Source organism: Nothobranchius furzeri, chromosome 15, assembly GCF_043380555.1.
Source record: "Nothobranchius furzeri strain GRZ-AD chromosome 15, NfurGRZ-RIMD1, whole genome shotgun sequence".
In the NCBI taxonomy this organism is placed as follows: Eukaryota; Metazoa; Chordata; class Actinopteri; order Cyprinodontiformes; family Nothobranchiidae; genus Nothobranchius; species Nothobranchius furzeri.
The window spans coordinates 27,370,205-27,396,945 of NC_091755.1; the positions used below are offsets into that span (position 1 = coordinate 27,370,205).

At 42.8% G+C, this 26,741-nt stretch overlaps 1 protein-coding gene across 5 annotated transcripts in view; it reads right to left on the minus strand.

Annotated features, from left to right (window-relative positions):
- Positions 1–1,623: 1,623 nt before the first annotated feature.
- fignl2 (fidgetin like 2) overlaps positions 1,624–26,741 on the minus strand; it is a 53,601-nt gene continuing 28,483 nt past the window's right edge. For 2 of the 5 annotated variants that reach the window (XM_070545130.1, XM_054745891.2), the window contains exons 2-3: positions 15,798–15,938; positions 1,624–6,091 (exon numbers count right to left, since the gene is read on the minus strand). In XM_070545130.1, the coding sequence (XP_070401231.1) occupies positions 4,050–6,091; positions 15,798–15,822 (2,067 nt within the window). In that variant the 5' untranslated portion in view covers positions 15,823–15,938 and the 3' untranslated portion in view covers positions 1,624–4,049. Of the gene's footprint in view, positions 6,092–15,797; positions 15,939–16,255; positions 16,656–16,998; positions 17,236–26,741 lie in introns of those variants that run through there. The other 3 variants (XM_015967803.3, XM_054745890.2, XM_070545131.1) reach the window with 3 other exon arrangements.

Below are 26,741 nucleotides of genomic sequence, written 5' to 3' on the forward strand. Positions count from 1 at the left end.
AAGAACCCTCTCTCTTGAAGGCTTCAACATCTGGAACCAATACACATGTGTGCTATCTGTGGGACCAAGGGGCTGGGAGGTTGCAGGCTGAATTAGGGGAGGGTGAGGGGCTGGACTGGTTGCTGCTTTGGCCCTGGGGGTCTGTGTGTCCCTGACTTCAAAATAGACTTGATTGCTAACAGCTGGCGGTCCTAACTCACCTAGTGTCAGAGCGCTCCTCTGATGTCAACCTTGTCAGTATCAAGGCTCGCACAATGGAAGGCCAAAGGTAGAAAGGACAACTGTGAAATGAGATTCAGGGAGAGACTTTTCTCTTCACGAAGTTGGAGCTGGGATCATGTCTGGATGATCCTGTGAGGATCAGATATTATAGTGGACCCTAATTGCTCCATGAGCACAAACTAATCACTTATAAATCAGTAACAAACAAATAATCCTCTATGATCATAATTTCACCATAAAATCTACATAATAAATATTTTTATTATATATATATATATATATATAAGGCATGTTTTTATTCTCAGTTCAGTGTTAAGCTGAGCCATGTACTGCTATTCAGAGCCACAGTCTGAGTAAATAGGACAGCAACTCATCAGCATCTTTTATTATCCAATTACAAACTGTGCTCACCTAATTACCTCCAATCAGCAGGGAGATGAAAAATGATTGACTTCCTAGACTCACTTTAGGACAGAAAGGACAAAATGGGTTTTCACATGTTTAATGCACCAAGTGTAAATAACGCACTTATGTTATGACCAAAAAGGTTTTTAGAGTGATTAAGTTTACAAAAACATATTACAGTCCAGAAATTAGGTGCAACTGTTGCTAGAAACATGTTTTTAGCTGTTACACGCATCAAGTTTTAGATTTTTATATCTATAATAATGATTCATTATTTTCTTCATGTGACACTTTTGCAAAAAAAGGTTTTTTCTAAACAGCTGCAGAAATAATTATCCTTCACTAAAGGATGAAGGGCATCCACAGCAAAAGGTGGTGCTTATAACAGAGCTATGCATCATTATTAGACAATTACACTTGTCGTTAACACAATCAGCACCAGTGTTGTGCAGAAATTCAGTCGTCTCTCAAACTTTCCACAGGGAGGAGCGACGGCGGATCCAGATACATCCTTTAACTAAACTTTCTCTACTTTTGCTCAGATTTACTTTCACAAATCTCTGTTAGTTTTGAGTCTTTGAAAGATGTCAGGAAAGACCAGAAATAGCAGGGGAGAGGGGGGCACTGGGAGGAGCTGTTGTTTACAGCCAGTGACAGGGATGAAGGACCTCTGTGCTCTGGTGCTGGGCCTACAGCCTCAGGGGTGAGCTGGTGCTGCTTCTGTTGCTGGTCTGAAAGCTGTAACACACACACACACACACACACACACACACACACACACACACACACACACACACACACACACACACACACACACACACACACACACACACACACACACACACACACACACACACACACACACACAAACATGCAGGCAAAAATATTTGCGCACAGATGCACAAAAACAACAGTATTTTCTGTCTTAACGTTTATCTTTTTCCATAGTTTTGCTTTTTTTGTGTAATCTTTCATCTCATGCAGACACACACTCCATAAAGGCAGAAATACTCTTTAATGGCAGCACACCTGAATTTCCAAATCATGACTGCTTTCACCTGCTGACTGTGTTAACGCCAACATTAAGATGAGGTAAAAACAGATTAGGTGGCTTCAAACCACAGCAAGCAACAACAAAAACAAAAACAGTCGTTATGCAATATTGACAAATTCTGTTTAATATTGTGTGATACTCTTCTCTTAAAATACAGTCTTTTCTGAGGTAGACTATTACAGTTCAAGAACATTAGCATTTTTAAAACAGACATCCAAAACGACATGAAATAAATACTTTCATGTACAATACGCTGCAAAAACGAGGTAGAAATGGTTACAGAAAATATACAATAACCAATAAGAACGCTACAGCGGTAGCATATCAAAATAAAAGCTTCTTTTGTTGGACAAACTGTCAGTAGAGAGGTTTCCAGGTATAGAAATAATTATACAAACCAACAATCTGTGTTGATGCTTAATGCTTGCGGTGGTTTTGTGTGCTGGGTCTAGAGCCGGTGATCAGTATGCACGGGAAGGGTTTCTCTGATTGATCCGGCTGTGTGGCATGACTGAAGCCACCAGCTGGCGAGGGAAGGCTGCACTCTAATATAGGATTGCTGGACATCAATCAGCCCACTTCCACTCCGGAGAAATCGGTATAAGAGAAGTCTTAGGGGTAGAGGTGGGGTGGGGGACACAACGCCACATGGTTGCTGGGGCTTGTGGCCACAGGGCAATCCAGACTAATGAGATTGCATTTGGGGATGAGGGTGAGAGGAAGGGAGAGAGGGAGGGGGAAATGACATCACTCTGTGCAGGACCTCCTCAGATCCATGTCAACCACACCGTATGCTCATCAGTAACTCATCTTTTCCAGGTTCTTCAAATAGAACAGAGAGAATGATACAAAAGGAGAAATATTCCTGAATTGTCAACACGTTGGCTCATTATTGATTTAAACTTTCTAATCAAAGCCAAATGTAACAAACTCATTTGGATCCGATGTTGTGCTCAGCTTCTTTTTTTGGTTTTGCATTTTCATTTTTAAATGATCTTCTGCACATACAAGCAGACATGTACATGCATGATATGTAAACACAAAAATATACATAACATAGGCAGTTTGTCCAACAAAAAAAAGAATTATTTTCCGTTTTCTACGTTGCATCTCTTGAAGACAATCATCACTTCACCATAAACTACGACAAAAATAAAGGATAAAAGAACTGAAAAAAAAACATTTATATATTCATATATAATAATACATGGACTTATGGCATCAAATATCCTCTGAAATACCTGAATTACATTCAATGTTACTCTTTGTAGCATTTTCAAGTTTCTCCTGCGAGGTACAAGCCCGGCTGCAGTGGGTTTCACAAGACTGTCAGGTTTTCTATGCTGCTTTAGTTCGCTCGCTTCTAAGACCCTAAGATTACATACATTCTTTATTTTTTTATTTCTGAGGTAAAAAAAAAATCTTCCTGAGCATTTCAAACAATATAACACAATATGAAAAAAATTAAACTGGATAACTGAGATAAAACAAACAACGTGGGAAACGGTGGGAACGCATGTTTTATTTATAAGTAGGATTCTAGGGAAAACTGTAGTTTATGTGGAATGTGAATTTAAGTGGATCAGTTAAATCTTAAGCGATAACATCTGTCACTAATCCGTTAAATGAGGGTTAACGTGTCGTTCTGCAACCAAACATGATGAGCATAAAAAAACAAAAAAAATTTCAATTTGTTGCAGGTTTAAATGTAACGAGCAGCTGTTGTATCAGTTTGGTAAGAAGGTGAATCATAAACATCATCATGCTGTGATTTCTATAGAACCAGTCCATCTGGAGAAATTTAACAGTGCTTTCTGTATTTGGTTTGGTACGTTTTTGGTCAAAAAATGGCTGAAGTTGCTGATGCCAAGCCCTTTCCACTTAGTGATTAGTGACAATCCAGTGGCCACACCAACGTTAGGGCAACACGGAACTGGACTGGTAATAAATAGGATCCTGAGAGTAGCAGCCAAAGGGGGGATTTTCCAAACCCTGATTATCCATAATCTTGGACCAACTAGCAACAAATAACTGATTTTGTCCTGGACCAAGGCTAATCAGGAGAGTATTTAAATAAGTTTCTGATTTTCCCATTGGTCATATGACTAACACACTACTCCACCCGTCAAACCCATTCACCTTTCCTTTCTTTGGGAATAAAAAAAATGTGGGAGTTCTGAGAAAAACAAAACCGTACAACGTGGCATGCTTCTGCCAGTCGAAAAACCTTGTCAGCGCTCTTCTGTTGTTGCTCTTTTGGCTGCATAATATGTAATTAAAAATCAACAACAGCACATTCCCGTGGGTTTTTATGCCAAAGCTAAAACAGGGTCATAGCGCAGTCCGAGTACAACACTTGGCTGCTTTCTCAGTGGCTATACATCTTGCTCCACTCAATGCAATTATCCAGTTCCTTTGTGGTGGTGTGTGGACGCACCTTGCAGAAGGCATTCTCAAAATCTGTAAAGTCTGGGGGTTTGGGGGACGTGGCGAGGCCGTGCAAGGCTCCAGTTGGAGAGGATGCAGAGGAGAGTGCCTGCTGGCTGAGCTGCAGCAGCTCCCAGACTGAGAAGCCCTCTGCCCGCTGAAGCACAGCGTTCAGCTCCCTGTCGTTCAGGCTGCAGCCTTGTGGTGTCAGTGCCTGCAGCAGCACCTGTTGGCGGATTCCCACATCTGGCAAGCCAACAAAGTACCTCTTGGCGAAGCTCTGGTGTAATGCATCTTGCAGAAGATCTGGCCTTCCAGTAGTACATATAATTATGACCAGACCTGTGGTCCCCAACTGGGCTTTCTCCAGAGTGTTCAGCAGTATCTGCCTTAGTCCGTCCTCCTCCATGGCCTCCACCTGACTAAGCAGCACAACCGAGGGTTGCCGCACCTCTGCCACCTGCAGCAGAGAACCCAGAATGTGTTCCGTCTCAAGCTTCCCTTTGGAGGCCAATATAGCTCCACTGACATGGTAGAAGGAAGCCCCAAGCTGTGAGGCCAACGACCGAGTCAGTGTCATCTTACCCCCTCCCCTGGGGCCAAACAGTAGGACGGTTCTTGGTGGCCTCACCACTGGACTGGGCCTCAAAACTGGCCAAATTAGGTCTTCCTCTAAGGCAGCCTTGACATGGGTGAGCCCAACTACTTCACTCCAGAGCAGAGCAGGACTGCGGTCTAGTAACTCTCCGTTGATAAGCTCCAGCAGACGGGGGTCTGGACTCTTCACAGTCTCAACTGTTGGTGTACGTACTGGAGGGCGTTTGAGTGCCTGAGAGTGGTGCTGCTGTTGGGTGAAGTCCTGCTCCGTCACCCCGTTTTCTCCTGTTATACCTGCAGGAGGGCTGTACTCCCCTCCTGCCCCAAACTGAGGGGAAACCAGGGGCTGAGAGGAGGGTTTACTAGGCTTGAATGTTTGAGGGTCTGTGCTACCTGAACTGTTGAATCCATTTCCACGACACTCTGTTTTTTCATTAACACTGTATGGAGAGGTTCCTCCAGACTTCAGTGGGTCATAGCTGTATTTCCTGTAACGAGACCTGTCCCCGCCGTCATCCTCCTCTATACTCATCTCAAATGCCTTTCTTTTTAAAGTCCCTATAGACTCCGCTGCCACAAGATTGGAGGTCTGGTAACTGTAGGGGCCTCCTACCGCTGTAGGTCTTGATGAAACGGGGGTTGGGGCAGGTAGGCCTGAGGGCAGGAAAGTTGTTGAGGAGTGGCTGTAGCTTGGAGCAAGACTAGTCTGGGGAGGATATGGACTGGGTGGGTAGTTATAGACCTGTGTGTTAGGGCTGTAGCTGGGCACCAGAGTGGCGGTAGACTGGAGAGAGTGGAGAGAGGCAGGGGGAAGTGCTGTACTGGGCTGCGGACAGAACCCTGAGGAAAGATAGGTGCCGTTGTAGCTAGAGGGGTACTCAGTGGAACCACTGCAGGAGCTGCTGCCGCTGTAGGCCGAGTCTGACAGATTGCTGTTCACTGCTGACACGCTGTTGACCCCAGGAGGGACAGCAGATGTGGCTACAGTCTTAGAGCTTGGAAGGCCTTCGTGGCTTCCAGGAGGAACCAAAGGATAGGAGGTATCAGTGTTGTGCGTGAGAGGCCATGGTTCCAGCTCTGTCTTCTGGCTGTTAAGGCCTCCGAAGCCCCCTGGCTCTGGATAGGCACCCACGGTAGGAGGCCTGTCATACGGTGAGTCCAACACGCCAGAGTACTTTTCAGCGTAGCGCTTCAGAAGGTTTGAGGCCGTGAGGGCCGAGATGTCATCATTGGCCCAGGCGTAGTTGTAAGAGCCACGTCCGCGTCCGGAAAATAACTCTGACTTGTGGGCAGGGGAGGAGGTGGTGGAGGAGACGTCCAGGTGCTGCTCAGGCCACTGGCTGAGGGGCTGGGCATGCTCTGGGTTCCAGTGCATCTTTAACAGGCCTGACAAACAAAACATGGAAAGGTTATGTTTCATTTGGGTCCAGAAATGGTAAACAGAACACTGCAACATTTCTATCTGTTACATGTAACTGTTTAAATTTATATATATGAACTTGAAACCTTAACCCTAATACATAAAAATGCACATAACTTAAGGGAAAACCAATGTTGTAGCAACAGAAAACTTCACAATGAACCAATTTAAAACAGATCTTCAGGCAGCTGCCACTTGTCATTTTCAGAGACAGTAACTATTCTTTCCTGTCAGGAAAAAAAACTCAGTGTTACAACCATGTATTGTAAGAGAAGATGGCCAAATTTCCAAAGAGAGGGAGGAAGTTACTAGATAGAGGCGTAAAAGCTGCAGGACGAAGGAGCAAAAGCAGTGGGTAGCATGTGCGGTTTTGTAGTTTCAGTTTATGTTGGCGTAGCGATAAGATCTCTCTAATAGTAGCATCTGCAGGTCTCCCAGAGGAGCTATTGTTATCTCCCTTTGCATGTTGCTCTGAATGCCTGCTCTCTCCACCCTGCACCCCCGCCTACCGCCCACCAATCCACCTACCCGCCGTACGCCAAGGCTCCAAACGCCCAGTGGCTTGCTGGTCATGGAGAGGGAGGGGAACGTAAAGCAGTGTGTGTAGAGAGAGGGAGAGAAATAAAAAAAGGAGGGTGTGCTAGAAATACAGCATGGTGTGCTATTTCTCTACACTTCTTATGGAACATTAGAAAAGTGGAATGTCTTCTCCTCTGGCTGACTTCAGTCCAAGTGACTGGAGAAGAAAAGTGTCCAACAACACAGAAACTTCCATAAATCCTTATTTAAGTTCATGCAAAGGTCTTATTTTTCTTTTCACACACACCATATAAAGAAAATAAACTTTTATTTGAATGCATATTGCACGTGTCAAAATATCACAAGATTATATTTATAGAGTCATTTGTTTTGTGAAAAGTAGCCCTGCCTCTTTTGGAGGCATTAGCTTGACATTCCACACATTGCTTGGCATTATTGAACTGTCACAATTTACCCCGAGGTGAGAGCTACTCCAGCCAGAACCTGGGAGGTGAAGAAAAAAAAATGAATATAGCATTAGCCGTCAGTGCTGCTCGCAGCCTCGCTTCAGCAGACGCCTGATGATTCATTATTCATGGCTGTCTGAAGGTGTGGAGCCAGGATTCTTATTGCCATTTAAATCAAATCTTAATATCCAGCGATATCTGCTTCTCCTAAACCCGTTCTCTAGCTCTAAACTTTGACCTCTGTCTTTCCAAACCTCTCCATGTGTGTTTTCAGATTACGCTCGTTGTTTATTCAGTCCGATGAGACCAGAGCACCAGATGGCCGTTGGATTATCATGTCCTTCATATTCAAATGGACTGCCTTAAGGTTACCAATGCCAAAACCAGTTCAAGTCCTTCACTAAGCTCCAGACACACTCGCTGCAACCAATATTCTCACACTAGCTTCCTTTATGTTTTTTTTTTTTCCACAAGCATCCACGTCAAGATGACCACATATTTTTTTGTGGTTCGACTTGCGGGTCTTTGTCACGGCTGCAGAAACCATATATGTCCTGCAGGCCCTTCCCATCTGCAGCCCAACCAGTTTCTGAGCAGACCCAATAATGGGGCCTGTGTGTGACAGAGATGGATGGGAGCCCAGGGGAGCTCATAAAACCTGCAGCGGGGAGGGAGGGATGGAAGAAGGCCGAGATGGAGGGAGAGAGGGAGGGAGATACGCAGGGAGGGGAAAAAGCGGACAGCAGGCGCTCCGTCCTTTCTAAGCGGACTGTAGCAGACATTAGAGGACTCAGTGAGGCGGGCTAACTGCTGTCCACTCCATCATCGGAGTAGCTCTAATACATACTGGTACACTACCCCCAATCCCCCAGCCCTGGACAAGTGCAACAACCAGCTGCCCAACCTCAAAGACCAAATTCAGTGTTAAAGCAGCTATTAGTTCTTTATTAGTCTTTTAAAATCTGCATCTTATTGTGTACATTTAAAGAGAATCAGAAGAATGACACAGTGCTGCACTGTTTGGCTGTGTCTATGTAATAAGATGTTGCCTTCAGCTGGATTGTGGTGTATTAGAGCAGTAACACTCCACTGCAATCTAAGCAAGCTCTATCTACATGTCCGTCTAAATCTGAGCCATCGTGTAGATTAATTCATTGGAGGGGTGGTGTGACAGCTAAGATTAGAAGTAGGGAATCAGGACGATGTGGACAAGCTGTGGAGAGCAGAGAAATGATTAGATCAACCTCAAAAGCACATCCTAAATCATAAATTATTGTTAAATGTACAGAAATGTCCCAAACAATTTTTTTTGTTTATTTTAATGTCATGACTCAACTGTAGATTGCACCGTGGGGCATGTTGTGTTACATCACAACGCAGTTTTCAGCTGGATGGCTGCAAATTTGACTTTTACTGCCACAATCTCCTCAACTTTATCCTATTTGTGCCAGAGGAGGATTAAAGATTTAAAACATAAACTATGAATGAATCAGGATGGTATTAGATTTGAAAATCAAAACTTTTTGTTAAGAAATTCCTCTGGGCTGGGGTCACACGGGTTGGAAAATAATCTCTGGGTGAATCCGTAGTCAACAAACGTGTGAAAACATGTGATCAACACATTTTTTACATAACAAATTAATAGATCCTGCTCTCTGTTGGCCTTTCGTAGATATGAGGAGGTGGATATGAACCCTCCGTGTATGCATATGAAATTTATCTGAGGGTTGGGGTTTTTTTGGCCCCAGGAGAGACAGATGTTCTCCTGACCGCCTTACTGTCTGCGCGGCCATTGTAGCCGGCACCCATCCAGCAGACGTGCATGGATCGGACAATCCAGTTGGCCCTGAGACAAAGCTGAAGGGATCCTATTGTCAGGGGCCTGTCTAATTATGGAAATCTATTCAGCAGCAGTCCACTGACAGCTTTTGTGTCAGCCTGGGATTTATTGAGGGACCTGTGTGAGCTGCATCTTATTGCAGGAGTGCGTGATCAAGACAGTGGCATGGGTCTATTCAGCAGCTATACTTTGAGGAGGCTCTGAATTTTAATTTTGCCCACTTGAGTCTTGAGAGAATTTTAAATCCTGCTCCCTACCCAATAAATAAATAAAATTTTCTGATCTGACACCAACAAAGTCACAGAATCTTTCATTTCATAGGAAAAAACAAAGCAGCTTTTGGCCCATAAAGGCTGGTATTACCTTCTACTCTGTTGTGGTTTTCTATAAAAATATCAATAGGTGAGGTGAAATGTTATCTTGGCAGGAAGCCCTGAGATGGAGGGCTCCAGCGGTGTTTCATAGCTCCCCTGAGATTGCTTTCTCCTACTCTCTTCCCGGCACTTTTGTTTTCCTGCCTGGAGAAACAAAACGAACATGGATGCAACAAGCCTTCTGGGACGGTGTGCTATTAAACTGTGCCGATTGTGAAGGGGCCGCTTGTAAACATGAGCGCTTCAGATCAATCCAATCAGGCCCCATTGAGAGTTAAGCTCCGCCCCTTCCAACGATCAAAAAAACCCTACCAGCATCTCCACTCCATCATCCACCTCCACACAGAAAAACAAATGAGTAGACACCAATTTTTCCACCTGAAACATTAAAAATGTGTTTCTCCCCAGAAAACCGTCTGAACTCTTAATCATAACATTATACACATTGATACAAGTTGCTGCGGAATTATAAATGTAATAACCAATTACATTTTGGGGGGCAAATGTTAGCAACTTTGTTCAATAATATTTTAAAAAATACTGACAAATGTCTCAACTATAAAAACATTGTGCTAAATCAGGATCATTAAACAAAACATGAACACCACAAGATAAACTGTTCCCACTGTGCAAAGACCAAGTTTAGATGCCCTACAGACGTGGTCTGGACCGACAGACTCAATATAGACATGATCTGCACGACTATGCAACATTGACTGTTTGCAGGGTTGCTCTGGGGATGTGAGAAAACATTAATACACTGAAACATCGCAATATTTTGTGGTATGATACTAAATCGACATTTATAAGTAATTTTTTATGAGAATTTACGTGCAAACATTTACTGAATATTTCTTTGGTGTGGTGCAATTTAAACTCAGACTGCTAGGCGGCAGCAGCTTTTACCTGATTCATTCTGACGGAACAACGAGATCTCGCGATAACTGGGTGTGTCTTGGAAGCATCTGGTCTATGTTCCAAATAAATTCAGTCTTAAAAATTGCATATATGGTCTTTTAGTATCACGATATATCATTTTGTATCTCCTGGTATCTATATTGTATGGCCCGATTCTGGTCAATACACACCCTATAACATTGCTCTAACTCTTTAAAGTGACGGTGTGTATTTTCCCTGGTGATGGGGGGCAGTACATACCTAAATCAATGCAAGCAAGTGGTATTTTTGTTTGAATAAGACCTTACGCAAAGTATAGTCATTAGGGTCAAAAACCTCTAAGAAAGCGACAAGCACATCAGACTCCCTTTCATCACTGGTAGCAAGCAAAGTGGTGAATGTTTAAAACAATTTTTATGAATGGCAAAAGTTTTGTAACCATTACTAATCAGTAAATGCGTTTTGTCCTCACGGGCTATTGTAAAAGGAAACATTGTGTGGGACTTGGACCCACACTGATGTTTTTTTTACACCCAATATTTATGGTTATATGCTATGAAGTCGCCAATTTTTTCAACAACTGGGCATCATTTAATTCCTTTTCAACAAAATTTCGATGGATATTTCCAGAGATAAATGGTAAAAACTACACATTGTCTCCTTAAAGTAAACTATTTGGAACATGGCAGTTGGTGCATCAGTTTTTATAACTTTTTATTGTGCTTCAGTGTGAAATATAGAATTATAGCCATGGAAGAGGCAGAAATGTATCCCTGATATGTTTCTGAATTAGAAGCTGAGGAGTCACAAACCTAACCTGACAGAAAATCAAGGTTGAGTGTTACTGCTCTTTAAACAATTCAGTAGACACACTGATGTGGTTCTGAATCAACTCTGTTCAGCACCTCAGAATTAGCTAAAGGAAACATAACTGGTCTGGTTGGAAGGGCTGAAACCGATGTCTGATTCTTATACAGTTCTGACCTGCAGAAACCAAATTTATCACAGAACTAAATGGACCAGAATTCCATTAGTCTTCTGATTATAATGAAAATGATAATCCTTCCAATGTGTTATATGTAGCATACTGAAGAGCCAATTGGCCGATTAAGTAAAAAATGTTGATTCTGTGAAGATAGAACAAACTTATGTGGGGGAGGACTATGCTTGATGGTCAGCAACAAATAAAGTACATTATAATTTCCAAGGATGTTTTTAAACAATTGCATAAAACAATAAATGTTACTTATCAAGTTTTGATGTGCAAAGAAAGCAGAGAATCAGTGTTATTTATGTCAGCGATCTTAATTTGTCGTCTGAGGGGCTCCTAAATTCTTTCCTCTCAAGTTCGCTGTGATTTATGATGCTAATATCAAACAGGACATTCTTTCTGGGCTGTATGCCGTTGCACACTACCAGTCAGTCGTAAACACAGCGATCGGAAAGGCCGATGACATTTTACAACACGCGGCTGCTGGAGACAAAACTATCTTGAGGGCTTCTTATTGTTAAACAGGCATAATCCGATCTTACACAGCGTAAACCCCAACATACTGGAAAAATAGTTCATATTTTCTCTTTTATGTTTTGTTTACATAACTCAGTCTAATTAGCATACAGCATCTGAATTTTTGCAGGATTCTAATAAAAACCTGCAGAAAGAAGCTGATCTTTGAGTGCCTGAAGCCAGGGGTAATGTGCACACTGAACATGGATCATCACATAGCAGCCATGCATAATTGGACACTGGAAAGAGAAAAAAAATTATAAATCTATGCATTAGTCACGGGCCTCTTATCACTTAAAAGAAACACAATCCGACACTCCCACTCCGCCTCCTGCTCTCTCCGGCTCGTATGCGCTTCCCTTTCATTGCCCTAAAAAGATGTAATAACAGAAGAGAGCGGGAGCTCTGGTGTGGAGTTTTCACACCTGCTGCCCGGAGCTCGAGCAGAAGCTGCTCTTTTTAAAACACCAAGTCCCAGGAGAAACAAACCCATCTCCTGCAGTGGCATTGAGGGACATCCTCTCTGTCTCCTTCCCGTACTTTTGCCTTTTTGTGCATTGAACTATCCTCACTCCACATTTCAGAACGACTATCAGACTTACTCTTTCTTTTTTTATTTCACCGTCCTCTGGGAACGCTCCAGGCCGGCTGTCAAAAGAGTTTTTGTCAGTATGCGTAGCTTATGCTGTTATATGCCAACACTGCACTGTTTTGAAAATGAAGCATGACATCAAACAGTCGTTTAGTTTTATGAAACTAGAATAAATCATTTAGAGCCAGTAATGTTTGATCCATCAGGGGCAGATGAATCGCCACTCTCTTTACAGCTTGTTAAACTGCAGCGAGGAGGGAGAGGAGGAGCAGCCATTGGTTAAACATTGAATAATTGACAAACAAATGTTTAGAATTGCTAATGGTGCTGCAGCAAGAGCACGAGTCCTGTCCGAGCGTGTGCTCGCTTTTACACAACTTTTCTCAGCACTCTCCTGAAGTAGAAGGCCTCGGGAATAATTGCTGGATGCGTCACTTCATGCTTGTAATTTTAGAAACAACTACACCTCCCCACCCCCAACCCCCCTTGTGCCTGCTAACGCACGTCCACAAATGGCAGAAGCTCACCCGCCCCCCCTTCCAACACACACACATATGCACATGCACACACATTTCCCTTTAAAAAAAACAGGGTCCCTATTTTCTGTGACTGCAGGCTGGCTGTAGGTTATTGTGTCCACTAATATATCAAAGAACAGCTGTCCTAAGGCTCTGCAATGACCAATCACCCCCTCCATCTGTCTCACCCAACCAATCTCTCACTCTTTAGGCCTATCCTTCCCATCCAATCTCCTTCTATCCCTCTTTGCGTTCCACCACTACTTTTCCCTCACTCCCTGCACCCCCTGCCTGCTGCGTTCTGTCCAAATCCCCCGGACCCTCTGTGCTTCCAGCTTGTGCTTCTCAGCACTTGGATAGCTGTGGGATTTGTTGTTTTCTGTTTGTACACGCACAAATTAGAGGAAGCTTGCTACATCCAGCCGCCACACTCTGGCAGAGCATTTTATGATGCCTGCACAACAAACACCTAATGGCATTAAAGTATTTCTCAAGTGCAGTCATTTACTAATTAGCTGCTGGTTGCTTTTTGTGTGAAAAGCGCTGTGAAGTTCTGGATTCTGCTGCCTCAGGAATCCGATTAAGTGCGGCCATCCAAATGAGCCTCGCCACCCCACTTCTTAATTGGACCCTTAATAGGAGCCGAGGTTTTCTTAATGAGCTGATAAACCCCTTGAGAACGAGAGCACCAGGCCCATGGAATCACCAGGAACTGGGTCCCTAAACTTCTATTCTTGTGAACACACACACACACGCACACACGCACGCGTGCACGCACGCACACACACACACACACACACACACACACACACAGGAGGCTAATTAGAGCCTATTCACACCCACACTAATGATCTATGCTCTTATTCACACACAGTTCAGCAGGCTGTGTGTTTACTCAAAGACCTCACAGGACCCTCCACTGCAACACTCGCGCCACTCTCCCTACAATGAGGATGGTCGCCAGCCCGGCCCTCCAGAAAACTCCTTCAGCATAAGATCTGCTTCTTTTCCTACTCAGTTACTCACAAAGATGCTTGGAAAGAAAAAACAAACATAAAAACAGCGCTGCAGAGAGAAAGGAGAGGGGTCAGTTAGAGGAGAGCTATAAAAACTGCCAGACTGGACTCCTTGTGTGTAGTCATTCTGTGTGTGTCTGTGTCCATGTGTGTTGTTTTAAAAGAAAAGGTATCGCTACACCAGCGGGGGGCCCCAGCAACAAGAGTTAAGGCACTCCAGGGTTGGCGGCCTGGGACTGATTTAAGAGCGTGTTTGAAGTGCAGATTACGGATTTTTGCACCAAATCCCTCCAGGAGTATCTATGGCTCTTGGAATCTCTCTCAGGTTTCTTCTCAGGTCCGGCCATTGCTGTTCCACCCAGCTTGAGGTTTTCTGGACGGTCCAGAGGAGAGAACCAAGAGTGTCACACACTCGCTTTGTCGCTACTTAAAAATTAAGATTACAATGTTAAAAATAAAAAGAATGCCTCCTGCAGGAGTCAGAAATAGCACCAGGAAGCTGGAATGCTTCTCATTGCCATGTTGGGGATTCCAGCAAGGAGGTGAGAGTCTTCAAATGTCCAGCTCATAAGACGTTGGACAGAATCGTGCCTATAGCCTTTAACTCAAAGACACTGAGCTGCAGTATCACCAGAGGGCACAGGGGTGAGTTTATGTGTCAGTGGTCTGAGAGTAAACAGCGTGACTACATAACACTGCTGTGTGTGCTCATCTGATCCGTCTGCCTACAAACACACACACAGACAGGCTGTTTTGAAACAATCCTAACACTAAAGCGAATATAGAAGAGCAGTGAGCTGCTTCTGAAGGCATGCTGACTATTCCACCATCCGTTTGTGACATTCTCACACAAGTTGTTCGCCAGAGCAGTGCTGACTTTATTCATCCATCGTGGACCTGCAGGGTGCACAGAGCTGACGGGACGGGTTGATCAGGATTTGCTAGGGGATGAGGTTCTTTTGTGGAAATAACTGGCCTTTCGAGCATTTTACCCTCAATGCGGACGTGTTTTAACAGAAAACATTCAGAAGAGCTGACGTTAAATCAACTTACCCGTTGGGATGGATTTCATAACCGTACAAGAGGTCAACTACATATTTAACTCTCTCAGGGGTGGAACTTAAAAAACACAAATAAACCGTGTTGTTAACTGTCAAACGTGGTTGTGACGCTTTAATCAAGCTGCTAGAATTCACACACGCCTCCCTCCACGTTGCCGCTGCAGCTCATGTTGAAACGGATCTATTTCTATTATCAGATTTGCACTAATACTTTTAAAATGAACCATTCTGTTGGATTTCTCCCACTATTCTTGTAACTGTCATGGCAATAATGGTCCATTGAGGCGAGTTAAAGAGCCGGAGGGGGGGAAATAGGGGAGAGGGGGCTCTTGAAGACGAGGCCACAGAAGCAGCCCCCATGCTGGCTGCTAAACAATGCTGTTGTGGAGAGCCAAAGCACTGGACTCCAATGAAACCTGGAGTGAGAGTGCACAAGGGGGAGGCCAGCACTGGACAGTTATTAAGTCAGCAATGGGAGAAAAAAAAAGGGGGGGGGGGGGGCAGCATGTGTGGTGGTAAGCTCTGAGCTGGTAAAATTTTGCTTGCCTAGCTAAGGGGTTTCTGCAGCTTAAAACATCATCCCTCTGTTCCTCTTCTGTCCCACAGCTGTTTCTGCTGCCTGCTGATGAAACATTCAGGGCCAGAGCTCGGGGTTTAGCGTTTCCACGGCGCACGTCAGGGAAAACTCAAGTCCGTGCACTCTGTTTGCAAACTGTGTGCACTCCTGCTTGCTTTAGCATTGATTCAGGCAAAGTCCAACTAAGTCGAGTGAAGTTCTCTAGCGCGTGCGCGCATGTGTGTGTGTGTGTGTGTGTGTGTGTGTGTGTGTGTGTGTGTGTGTGTGTGTGTGTGTAAGAGAGAAATAAGAGTGTCCTACTCACTATAAGGGACAATAGGACTCAGCATTCTGTGGAGCTGGTCTTGGTGAAGAGGAAAACTGTTTCATGAATGCCAGCTAAGGTTAGCGCCGCTCCGGCTGTAGTCCATCACTGACATGAGCGTGCACTGACAAAACAACAGCCCTGAGAGGAAACAAAAAAAGAGAAAGAGGTGAGGCAGCTACTGGGTGCTTGCTGCACAATGTTTAGACAAACACAAGCCTTTCAGGCCAGCTCACACACACATATGGCAGAACGGAACCAGACTATGATAGAGTTACGGACCAACCTGAGAGCCCTATCACAGTAACAAACAGAATTCACGCTCACGTACACACAGTGTACCAAATTCAGACACACAAGGGCATTCATTACAGGCAGGCATTAAGCTGATTGTGAAGCAGTGTCCAGCCTCTAAAGAGGGATTTCTAAATCTGCTTCACAAAAAGACTCGTGCATACCACTGCTCTGTGCGCTGGGGCAATAAAGACTGCATTCTTAGGACGCCAAATACTTTTGGGGCCCTGTGAGCGAAACACAGACAAAAGATGTTTCTTGTAGAGGAAAACTTACATATCACTTGATCCAAATACATCATAAATTCTGCTTTATTGCAAACGGAGTTGTTCTTTTTTAAGTTATGTTGAACTCAGTTTGTGCATCTTATTTTAAATGTGCAGCAATTAGTGTTTAGAGTATTTTTCTGGACATTAAAACCTTTTATTCTTAAGTTTTCTTTAAAACCGAATAAAATGTTGACATTGGACCTTTGCAGAATGAACGCATTTAGATGTTTCCAATAACATGAAATACTTTTTGGGTTCACTTTGCAGTATTTTATGATAAATTCCCATGCAGCCGTGAGCCATTCACATGAAGGAGACATTACGCAATGACCCCACTGCTGCATCAACAGGCTCTCCACACATCACCTTCTCAGGCTGCACCCCCCCCCCCCCCCAACTGACAGCCAACTTTTTTAACACCCCTCCCAGAATAACATTCCTCTCTACGGCACCAAACCACAGTTTCCACTAAAAACAAACAGCAGAGGAGTGAGCAGGAAGATTGTGTTTGCAGGAGAGGAAATGTCTCCTGGCCAGAGTGGTCAAAGAAAACTGTCCCAACTTCAGCAGTCCAGTCACACAGCAGCTGGCTATGACAGCAGATCAGCACAAAGATGCATGAAGACAGGAGGCCTTACCTATTCATGCCTGTACGTCCTCCATCAGATCTGAAAGCACTAGGATAATCCCCGGAGCTGACCAGACCCGTGCGTGCACTGCTATGCTTTTTTCCACATATGGGACACACAACTCAGCTCTTTCCCTCTCTCTCTCTCTCTCTCTCTCTCTCTCTCTCTCTCTCTCTCTCTCTCTCTCTCTCTCTCCTTCTCTCCCTTTCTCTCTGGCCAGTGACAACAGAGTGAGCACTCAGCTCCCCTCCCCCATAGCTCTCCCATCCCCCTCTCCCTCCCCTCCTTCTCCCTCTTTATGCTAAAAGTATTTAAGTAGGAAGAGAGAGAGGGAGGGCAGCTGGGAGGGTGTGTACTGACCAATCATTCTCTGAAGGAGAAGAGGGCCTGGACCCTGTGGACAGTGGACAAGAGTTTTTGGTTGAAGGATTAAATAGGAAGATAAACAGTGGATAGACTGTGGGGAAAACACAGCAATATAGTGCTTGTGTGTTTTTTTTTCTCTCAGTTGGACTAAAACAACAAATCATGTCAGAAACAAGCAAAAAAAACAAATTATTGAGAAATATGTTACACTACCAGTCAGATAGCCCCGGAGGTAAACAGAAAACCGGAAAGTGTTGTTTAGCAAGCAGCTTGCTGATTAACAGCTGCTTAACAGCCTCACCGACACCACAATTGTCCTCCTGAGTCCAAAAAACCTGCTCCTGAGCTGCGAAACGCTTTGGAAACGCTCGGGACTGTGGGATATAAAGTCCATAGTAGATATTGGTAATGAGCTCAGGCAGCAAACGGGAATGAAGGCAAACTTTCATAATTTGAACATAAACGTGTTTTCTAAACAGAAGATGAGAACCTTTAACATTTTAAAGTAAGCAATGGGGGATGTTCTACAGAGCTGAAGTCAAACTGTGATGACAATGATTTATTATTTTAATTATATTTAAAATGGATTCTTTATGCATGTGAGTTTTGCATCTGCTCAAGTCCAGTTAGGGTAGATTTTATAAACGTGGTGTCCTATGAAATCAAAATTCTTTTTGCTTCTGATTTTTTTTAATTTCCACTTTTTATTGTCTAACCACCTAAAAAGCAATTAATTACAGAGCAGATTAATACATTTTCATTGTAATCTGATTAAATATAAAACATTTCTGGAATGTTAGTTTTTTGTTTTGTTTTTTGTTTTTACAAAAATACAGAAAAACTTTCCTTTTGTTTCTCTTGTCTTTGGCCTCGTCAGCTGCAGCATGAAGCTAACTGGATTAATTTAGACTATTATGTGGCAATGCTTTACCTAAACAACCATGTCTCACTCTACGCACACATAGCAACAGATCTACACTCATATTTCTGTTCTGCTTATGAGTTTTCATGAAGAAGACTTCTGGGCCGTTGTTTCCTTATCGTTCCAGTTTATCATATAAAGACAACTTACAGAATAGTTGTAACGTGTACAAAAATAAGTACAAAATATGCCCAAAAATCCCAGATGCCAAATAAAATCATGTTGTATTTGCTACTAATCAATCGTTATTGTTGTCACAAATTACACCCTGTCTTTACACCCATCTATGTTACCTTTTTGAAAGTATATTTAGGAATGGTGTGGCATTGTGCATTTATTTTCTCCAACTTCCATTCTCTCTTCATCAACCAAACCATTTTTATTCGTCCCGAGTTTCTTAATGTATCTGCACATTCAGATTTGGATTTTATTTTTCTCTTTATTCCATGTTTTACATCATTTTCTTTCAAATTTGAGCTCTTCATGTCTATTTCACGTCCTGATACTGGAATAATTTTGCATTATAATCTCAGATGGAGAAGGACAGTTGTGGTCTCCATCCTGGAAGAGGAACTGTGGACTAGCTCATTTCCCTTGCTAGGGTGCCAGAGTGTGTTTTGTGTACCTGCAGAAGGCTTTTGATCATTTCACCGGGGTCACCCTGTGGGGGCCCTCAGCGAGTCTGTTAAAGGAAATTCAGCCCCTTATAAGGAAAAGTGTGGCCATGTACACACGTAACCAGGTCTGTGTAAAACTGAATATCCTTTCATGCCCGTCTAAGAAAAACACTTGGGTCCACGCCACCTTGTTTTCAGCAAAAAATCCAGGGCATTGTGAAGGACACTAGTAGTTCCCCAAATCCCCGGCATGCCGAAAAACATTCCTTGGACGTAGAACAAAACTAGGAGAAGGGAAATAACAATCTTTAACATTATCATTTCACCTGTGGTCTACATAGAACAGTAACCAAGACTGAAAAGCAAGAAAGTGACTGTAAACACAGGTCACACACATCAGAGCATTTATGTCATGGGAAGTGACATTGCAAAACCTAAACCCCAGTTATTTAAGTCTACAAGCAAATTCTGAAAATCATCTATTCTGGTGGCATATACAGGTCCTTCTCAAAAAATTAGCATATTGTGATAAAGTTCATTATTGTCTGTAATGTACTGATAAACATTAGACTTTCATATAAATTAGATTCATTACACACAACTGAAGTAGTTGAAGCCTTTTATTGTTTCTAATATTGATGATTTTGGCATAAAGCTCATGAAAACCAAAATTCCTATCTAAAAAAAAATTGCATATTTCATACGACCAATAAAAAAAGTGTTTTTAATGCACAAAAAGTCAACCTTCAAATAATTATGTTTAGTTATGCACTCAATACTTGGTCGGGAATCCTTTTGCAGAAATGACTGCTTCAATGTGGTGTGGCATGGAGGCAATCAGCCTGTGGCACTGCTGAGGTGTTATGGAGGTCCAGGATGCTTCGATAGCGGCTTTAAGCTCATCCAGAGTGTTGGGCCTTGCGTCTCTCAACTTTCTCTTCACAATATCCCACAGATTCTCTATGGGGTTCAGGTCAGGACAGTTGGCAGACCATTTGAGCACAGTAATACCATGGTCAGTAAACCATTTACTAGTGGTTTTGGCACTGTGAGCAGGTGCCAGGTCATGCTGAAAAATGAAATCTTCATCTTCATAAAGCTTTTCAGCAGATGGAAGCATGAAGTGCTCCAAAATCTCCTGATATCAAGGGCAGGATCAATGCAACTAGCTAAAACACAATGGACCAACACCAGCAGCTGACCTGGCACCCCAGACCATCACTGACTGTGGGTACTTGACACTGGACTTCAGGCATTTTGGTATTTCCCTCTGCCCAGTCTTCCTTCAGACTCTGGCACCTTGATTTCCGAATGACATGAAAAATTTGCTTTGGACCACTGAGCAACAGTCCAGTGCTGCTTCTCTGTAGCTCAGGTCAGGCGCTTCTGCCGCTGTTTCTGGTTCAAAAGTGGCTTGACCTGGGGAATGCGGCACCTGTAGCCCATTTCCTGCACACGCCTGTACACGGTGGCTCTGGATGTTTCTACTCCATACTCAGTCCACTGCTTCTGCAGGTCCCCCAAGGTCTGGAATCGGTCCTTCTCCACAATCTTCCTCAGGGTCCGGTCACCTCTTCTCGTTGTGCAGCGTTTTCTGCCACACTTGTTCCTTCCCACAGACTTCCCACTGAGGTTCCTTGATACAGCACTCTGGGAACAGCCTGTTCGTTCAGAAATTTGTTTCTGTGTCTTACCCTCTTGCTTGAGGGTGTCAATGATGGCCTTCTGGACAGCAGTCAGGTCGGCAGTCTTACCCATGATTGCGGTTTTGAGTAATAAACCAGGCTGGGAGTTTTTAAAAGCCTCAGGAATCTTTTGCAGGTGTTTAGAGTTAATTAGTTGATTCAGATGATTAGGTTAATAGCTCGTTTAGAGAACCTTTTCATGATATGCTAATTTTTTGAGATAGGAATTTTAGGTTTTCATGCGCTGTATGCCAAAATAATCAATGTTAGAAACAATAAAAGGCTTGAACTACTTCAGTTGTGTGTAATGAATCTAATATACTGTAAATCCTCTAATATTAGCCTGTATTTAATTAACTGCCGGGTATCATATTTTGGCCGGTGTCTGACTTGGCGGAAGTGAAAAATGGCCGGTTTTTTATTGTGGCCGGGTGGAATGTGGTAACAAGCAAGTACGGGGGCCGGTTGTGTCATCCATCTCACTTTTGATTTGCCAGTGATAGACCGCGAGGGTAACTTTAACCGTGCAGAGACGAAGAGGAGGCGAAAATTTGATATCAAGTTCAAAGAGAACGTGCTGATTATGCTGCAGAACACTCTGGGGAGCAGTAGCAGGGGTTGTATGAACTAGTCACTAGTCAACTTCACTGCTCTATAGTGATTTTTTATGCCTGTCATAGACTAGTCGCTGTCAAGTGATAATGACCGGCAAGATGCAGTCCTCGGAAAAGACAGCAGCCTGCTGTCAGCAGGTGACAAGCTCCTGCGTGTCGGGAGGCAACGCACTATGCCAGAGCGTCAGTACTGACACCCACCGTAAAACAGACATTTAACCAAATTGTGACGTTTACCCTCTTGCAATTTAACCTTCCCCTCACCCCATCCTAACTTTAACCAGCTTGCGCATGCAAAGCTCTGATTGTTGACGTGCTCCAGACATCTGCGTCCTGAGCACGGCCACAGTAACATTATCAAATCAGGTGTCGCCACCTCAAAAACTAATTTAACACGCGATCGTTCATGTCGGCTCATTTCCTTTTATGTTTTCTGTCTTTTATTCTTTTATTTGTGCCTGATGCCTTTCGCTGCTGTGGATCAGGGCGCATCACCTGTTTTGTCCTCGGTGACGCACCTAACTGATGTGGCCGGCGCGCACTCCGCTGTTTTTGCGGTCGGTAGATCTTTTAGAACTGCAGTTCAAAGGTAACTCATGAGGTGAATATATATGAACCCAGGTAGCAGTTTTTCTTTAGGACTGAGAGGAGATGCAGGAAGATAATAAACAGGCAGGACAGAAAAATAGTCAAATAACAAGTTAGTTTTTGTACCTGGTTGCAACAAACAGACACCATTGAACGTAATCAGAAGAGAGGAACAGAAAATTAAATAATTATTTTAATGTTTAGAGAAGCAGGAACTCCGAGAGGCTGCAGGCGCATCAGTGAGTTTGCGGCCGCTGCGCAGGGGGAGGGGGGAGAGGGCTGAAGCAGAAACTACTGTTGTTAAAAGAAATGTGTTTAACTTTGAAAATGTGAGCGCAATTTTAATTGTCAAAAACTCCAGTGAACCATTAGTTCATTTTGCTCAAATAGAAATTGAGGCCTGCCTCTAATTCTGGGCCTCCTTCCAATAAAGGCCTGGAGCTTGATGAGTCAAATACAGGCCCGGGTCTGTATTAGAGGATTTACGGTATATGAATGTCTAATGTTTATCAGCACATTATAGAAAATAATTAACTTTATCACAATATGCAAATTATTTGAGACGGACCTGTATCTTAACGTTTTGTGGATGACAGGCCAAACTACAAAAAAATCTTCCTTTTGTGGGCTACCCAGCTACTTGTGTAGAGGGTCTAAAGCTTCTTTCACACTGAATACGAAACGGATGTGGTCCAACTTTTGTAAGATTTCTGGATGGAGCAAAAATCATTTAGTCCAATCAGAGCAGTCAGGCTACGGTGCAGTGCTGATCCAGACACGGAGCTCTGGAATGTTTCCGCAAGGATCCTATTTTTTTCCAGATGCTACATGTGGATCGTCACAATGGAAGTGAGGCGTAACGATCTATCCGATTGAAATTGCAATTACAAACAATGTGATCACATGAAAAATTTTGTAGTGCCTTTGACTGACCCAGGATCTGATGTGTCAATTATTATCGACATACGGCGTTTCCCTTAGTTGGACGGGTGGGGGTTGTTTCAGCTGACAGAGCTGCACATTTGGTTATTTTCACATTCTATTTTCTTCTTCTGTAGCACTGTTGCAGCCAATATTAATAATAGCTGTTACAGCTTTATCTGCTGCTAATTTTCAGTCTATCACCCATCACCATGGGTGAGACAGGGATAGAAAGATTGATTCTATGGCAGCTGAACAGGATTTATCGTCATAACAATAAGTGGACTCGAAAGAGCAATTTCTCTTCTTTTAAAAAACATTTGAGTTTTTCTGATAGCACAAACTGTTGCAGAGTTACGGTAATTTGATGCTCTTGTGGGAGCAGACATCCGGAGACATTCAACACAAAAATTGCAGTCAGTGTCAAATTTGGTGGCAGGAGGATTTGTGTGGAACTCAAAAGTATTCAAAATTCACTAAATAAATAAGACATTATGAAATAAAATTCTACATGAAGAAATACTAGACATTCATGTAATCTGACAATGAAATGATGAAATAACAGAATGTTATGTAAAATCTAAGCTCAAAATTATGAAATATTTTTCATTCTTCTTTTAAAATGTCTTTAGTAATATGTTTTATTTTCAAAAGTCATTTTTTCATAATAATCCAAATTTATATTGAGCCATTTTTGTTTAATTCATTCAGTTTTTATTACAGAACATCTTTTTAACAAAGACAGCTTTTATTTCATAATAGTGTTTTTTCCCCATGGCTGATTTATTTCATAATGAGACTTTACAGCATGTCATGGTCTGCATCTGCATCTTCCCTCATGTGTCTCCTCATGTTCTCCATCCCTCTCCAGGTTCCAATTTTGTGTCCCATAAGCACCCTCATGTGTCTTTTGTCTGCGTCTCAGTTATGTGTCTCTTTGTGTTCCTCATGTGTCCCCTGGTCTTCAGCCCTCCAGATATATCTCTCAGGTCCTGTGTTCCTTTAGTCTTCTCCAGTCACCCCTCTGCAGTGTTTATAGTTTCAGCTTCTCATTTTTATTAGTCTCTTTAGTATGTTTTGTCCCACCAGTCTTTGTAGTTTTCCTTCCCTTTAGAATATTAGTTATGTGGTTGCTTTTCTTGTTTTTAGGTTTTATTCTTAGGTCACGTGAGTTCCCTCCCTGATTAAGTATTGCTTTCACCTGGTCCTCTCCCCACACACCTGCAGCTCATCTGCCTCCCATTATGCCCCAGTGTATATAAGCCCTGTCTTGTCTCGGTGTCTTGTCGGTCCAAGTTTGTTTGTCGGCGTTGTTTTGTGCTCTATGTGAGCTTTTGTATCTTGTCTCAGGTTTTGTGCTCTAAGTGAGCTATTGGTTCTCCTGGGATTCAGGAGTTTGGTTTTTTGGCTTCCTGCCATTTTGGATTTATTTTTGTTCATCCTTCAAAATAAAGGATTTTTCTTTATCTCGTCTATTGCCTCGTGTCATCCTGGGGTATCTGCATTTTGGGTCCTAACCATCCCTTCAACGTGACACAGCAGAATGTCTCAGTCTGTCAGTCAAGTCAGTGGGTGTGACCTGCAGCACCATTGGCTAATCATTCAACATAGTTTGGTTTTCCTGGATTTCTGCTAACCGTGCATGACCGGACAGTTTAAGGTAGTTCTCTGTAACACCTTCCTAGGCCAATGGTCATGAAAGATGGCGGTGTTGCCTGAACTTAGTTTAGCTCCATTTTCTTTGGTGGACCAAATAGAGTTGAATAGTGTCAGTAGATGATATTTTTAGTTGATGACATTTTTGAAGCATTTGGTTTGATACTTTGTGATTGCTTTTGTCTGACTGAATTAGCAGCCAATGACCCACAGGCTCCACCCCGTTAGTCTTGACTGACAGACTGAGACATTCTGCTGTAAAGTCTCATTATGAAATAAATCAGCCATGGGAAAAAACACTATTATGAAATAAAAGCTGTCTTTGTTAAAAAGATGTTATGTAATAAAAACTGAATGAATTAAACAAAAATGGCTCAATATCAATTTGGGTTATTATGAAAAAATGACTTTTGAAAAACATTAATAAAGACATTTTAAAAGAAGAATGAAAAATATTTCATAATATTGGGCTTAGATTTTACATAACATTCTGTTATTTCATCATTTCATTGTCAAATTACATAACTGTCTAGTATTTTTTCATGTAGATATGTATTTCATAATGTCTTATTTATTTATTGAATTTTGAATACTTTTGAGTTCCATAGATCTGAACTCTGCTCTTTGCAGAGGATGTGGTCTCCGGATGTCTGCTCCCACAAGAGCACCAAATTACCGTAACTCTGCAACAGTTTGTGCCATCAGAAAAAGCCTTTAGCTTTTGCCAAGGAGCTTTGAAGCAGCAGCGATGAGATTCAATTCAATTGAAGTTTATTTATATAGTGCCAAATCACGACAAGAGTCCTCTCAAGGTACTTCACACAGTAAACATTCCAATACAGGTCAGTTCATTAAGCCAATCAGTAGAAAGTTTCCTTTATAAGGAACCCAGCAAATTGCATTGAGTCACTGACTGGTGTCAGTGTTTTTACAGCAATCCTCATACAAGCATTTAGCGACAGTGGAGAGGAAAACTCTCTTAACAGGAAGAAACCTCCAGAGGATCCTGGATCAGTATAAGCAGCCATCTGCCATGACTCACTGGGGATCAGATCAATAACCTCTAAATTTAAGATCATTGTTCTTTACCACAAAGGGCTAATAGCCAACTCCAGGTCAAGGGAGGGGTCTCAGAGTAGAGCCGCTGCTCCTCCTCATCAAGAGGAGCCAGCTGAGGTGGTTTTGGCATTTGGTCAGGATGCCTCCCGGTGGGGGGTGGGGGTGGGGGGGTGGTTGCAGGCATGTCTCACTGGCAGGAGGACACTGGGTCGACCCGGGACACGACAAAGGGATAATATTTCTATACTGGAGAAAGTGGCTGGGAAGAGGACAATCTGGGCTCTGGGCCATGACCCAAACACGGATACGCATAACATGACGAGGTTTCAGGCATTATAACTGATAATCCAATTTAATGTCAAAAACAAATAATTTAAAGTATTTTAGTATCATTTCTCTGTGACACTGATACTTAGATAAATGAATATAACCAAATCAAAGATTTGACCAAGATTTAGTGTTATTGGGTTTGATTTGTTAGTTTTATTATTACAAGATCAAATTTTAATGTCACTCTGAAATTGTAGCCCCGCCCCCTCATTTGATCATTTTTCAAGTTTCATATTTTAGCTGTAAACATTCAGCTGCCAGGCTGTTTTTAGCACCACAGACACCTCCTCCTGTTACAAGCTTCCTGTTACGCTGCCTGGATGGTTGCATAGAAGAGAGCATCAACATTCTTGTTCCTGACAAAAACTGGTACTAAATAAAATGAAATATAACTAATCAGTGTAAAAAAGGATCTAAGATGTAACTAAATTAAATGACCATATAAAAACTACGTGAATTTGGAGCTTTTCAGGAGAAGCCCCTGTGGCCAGTGACATGATTGTAGGGCAACACCAACGAAGCAAACACCACAGCTCATCAGTTTGGATACAAAAACTTAACACAGCTAATGATTCCCAGTTCATGACAACAATTAGACTCCTTGATGTTTTTCCTAATATAGAATCCTCGATAGATTTGTTAATGGTGTCTCTGTGGGGGGTTGGGTGAAGGAATGGTTGAGTAGGGATGTTGAAAGCAGACAACTGGCGCTCTCTATCACTCCATTGCCTTATTAGTGCTGAGGCAGCAGTGTGTGGACACAGGGAGCACGCTGAGCCCAGCATTACTGCAGCACAAAGACTTCAGGGCCTCAGGACTCAAAGTGAGCCAAAAACTGAGAAAATTAAGTCTCAGTAACTGCCTGGTGCTGCCTGCACAGACTACCTCTCTTCTCTGGTTCTAATCAAGCCAAAAACTAAAATGAAGACATGTCTACACATCAGGGACATCCCCAAACACTCAGAATATATCCAGTGAAGTGATAATAATCATA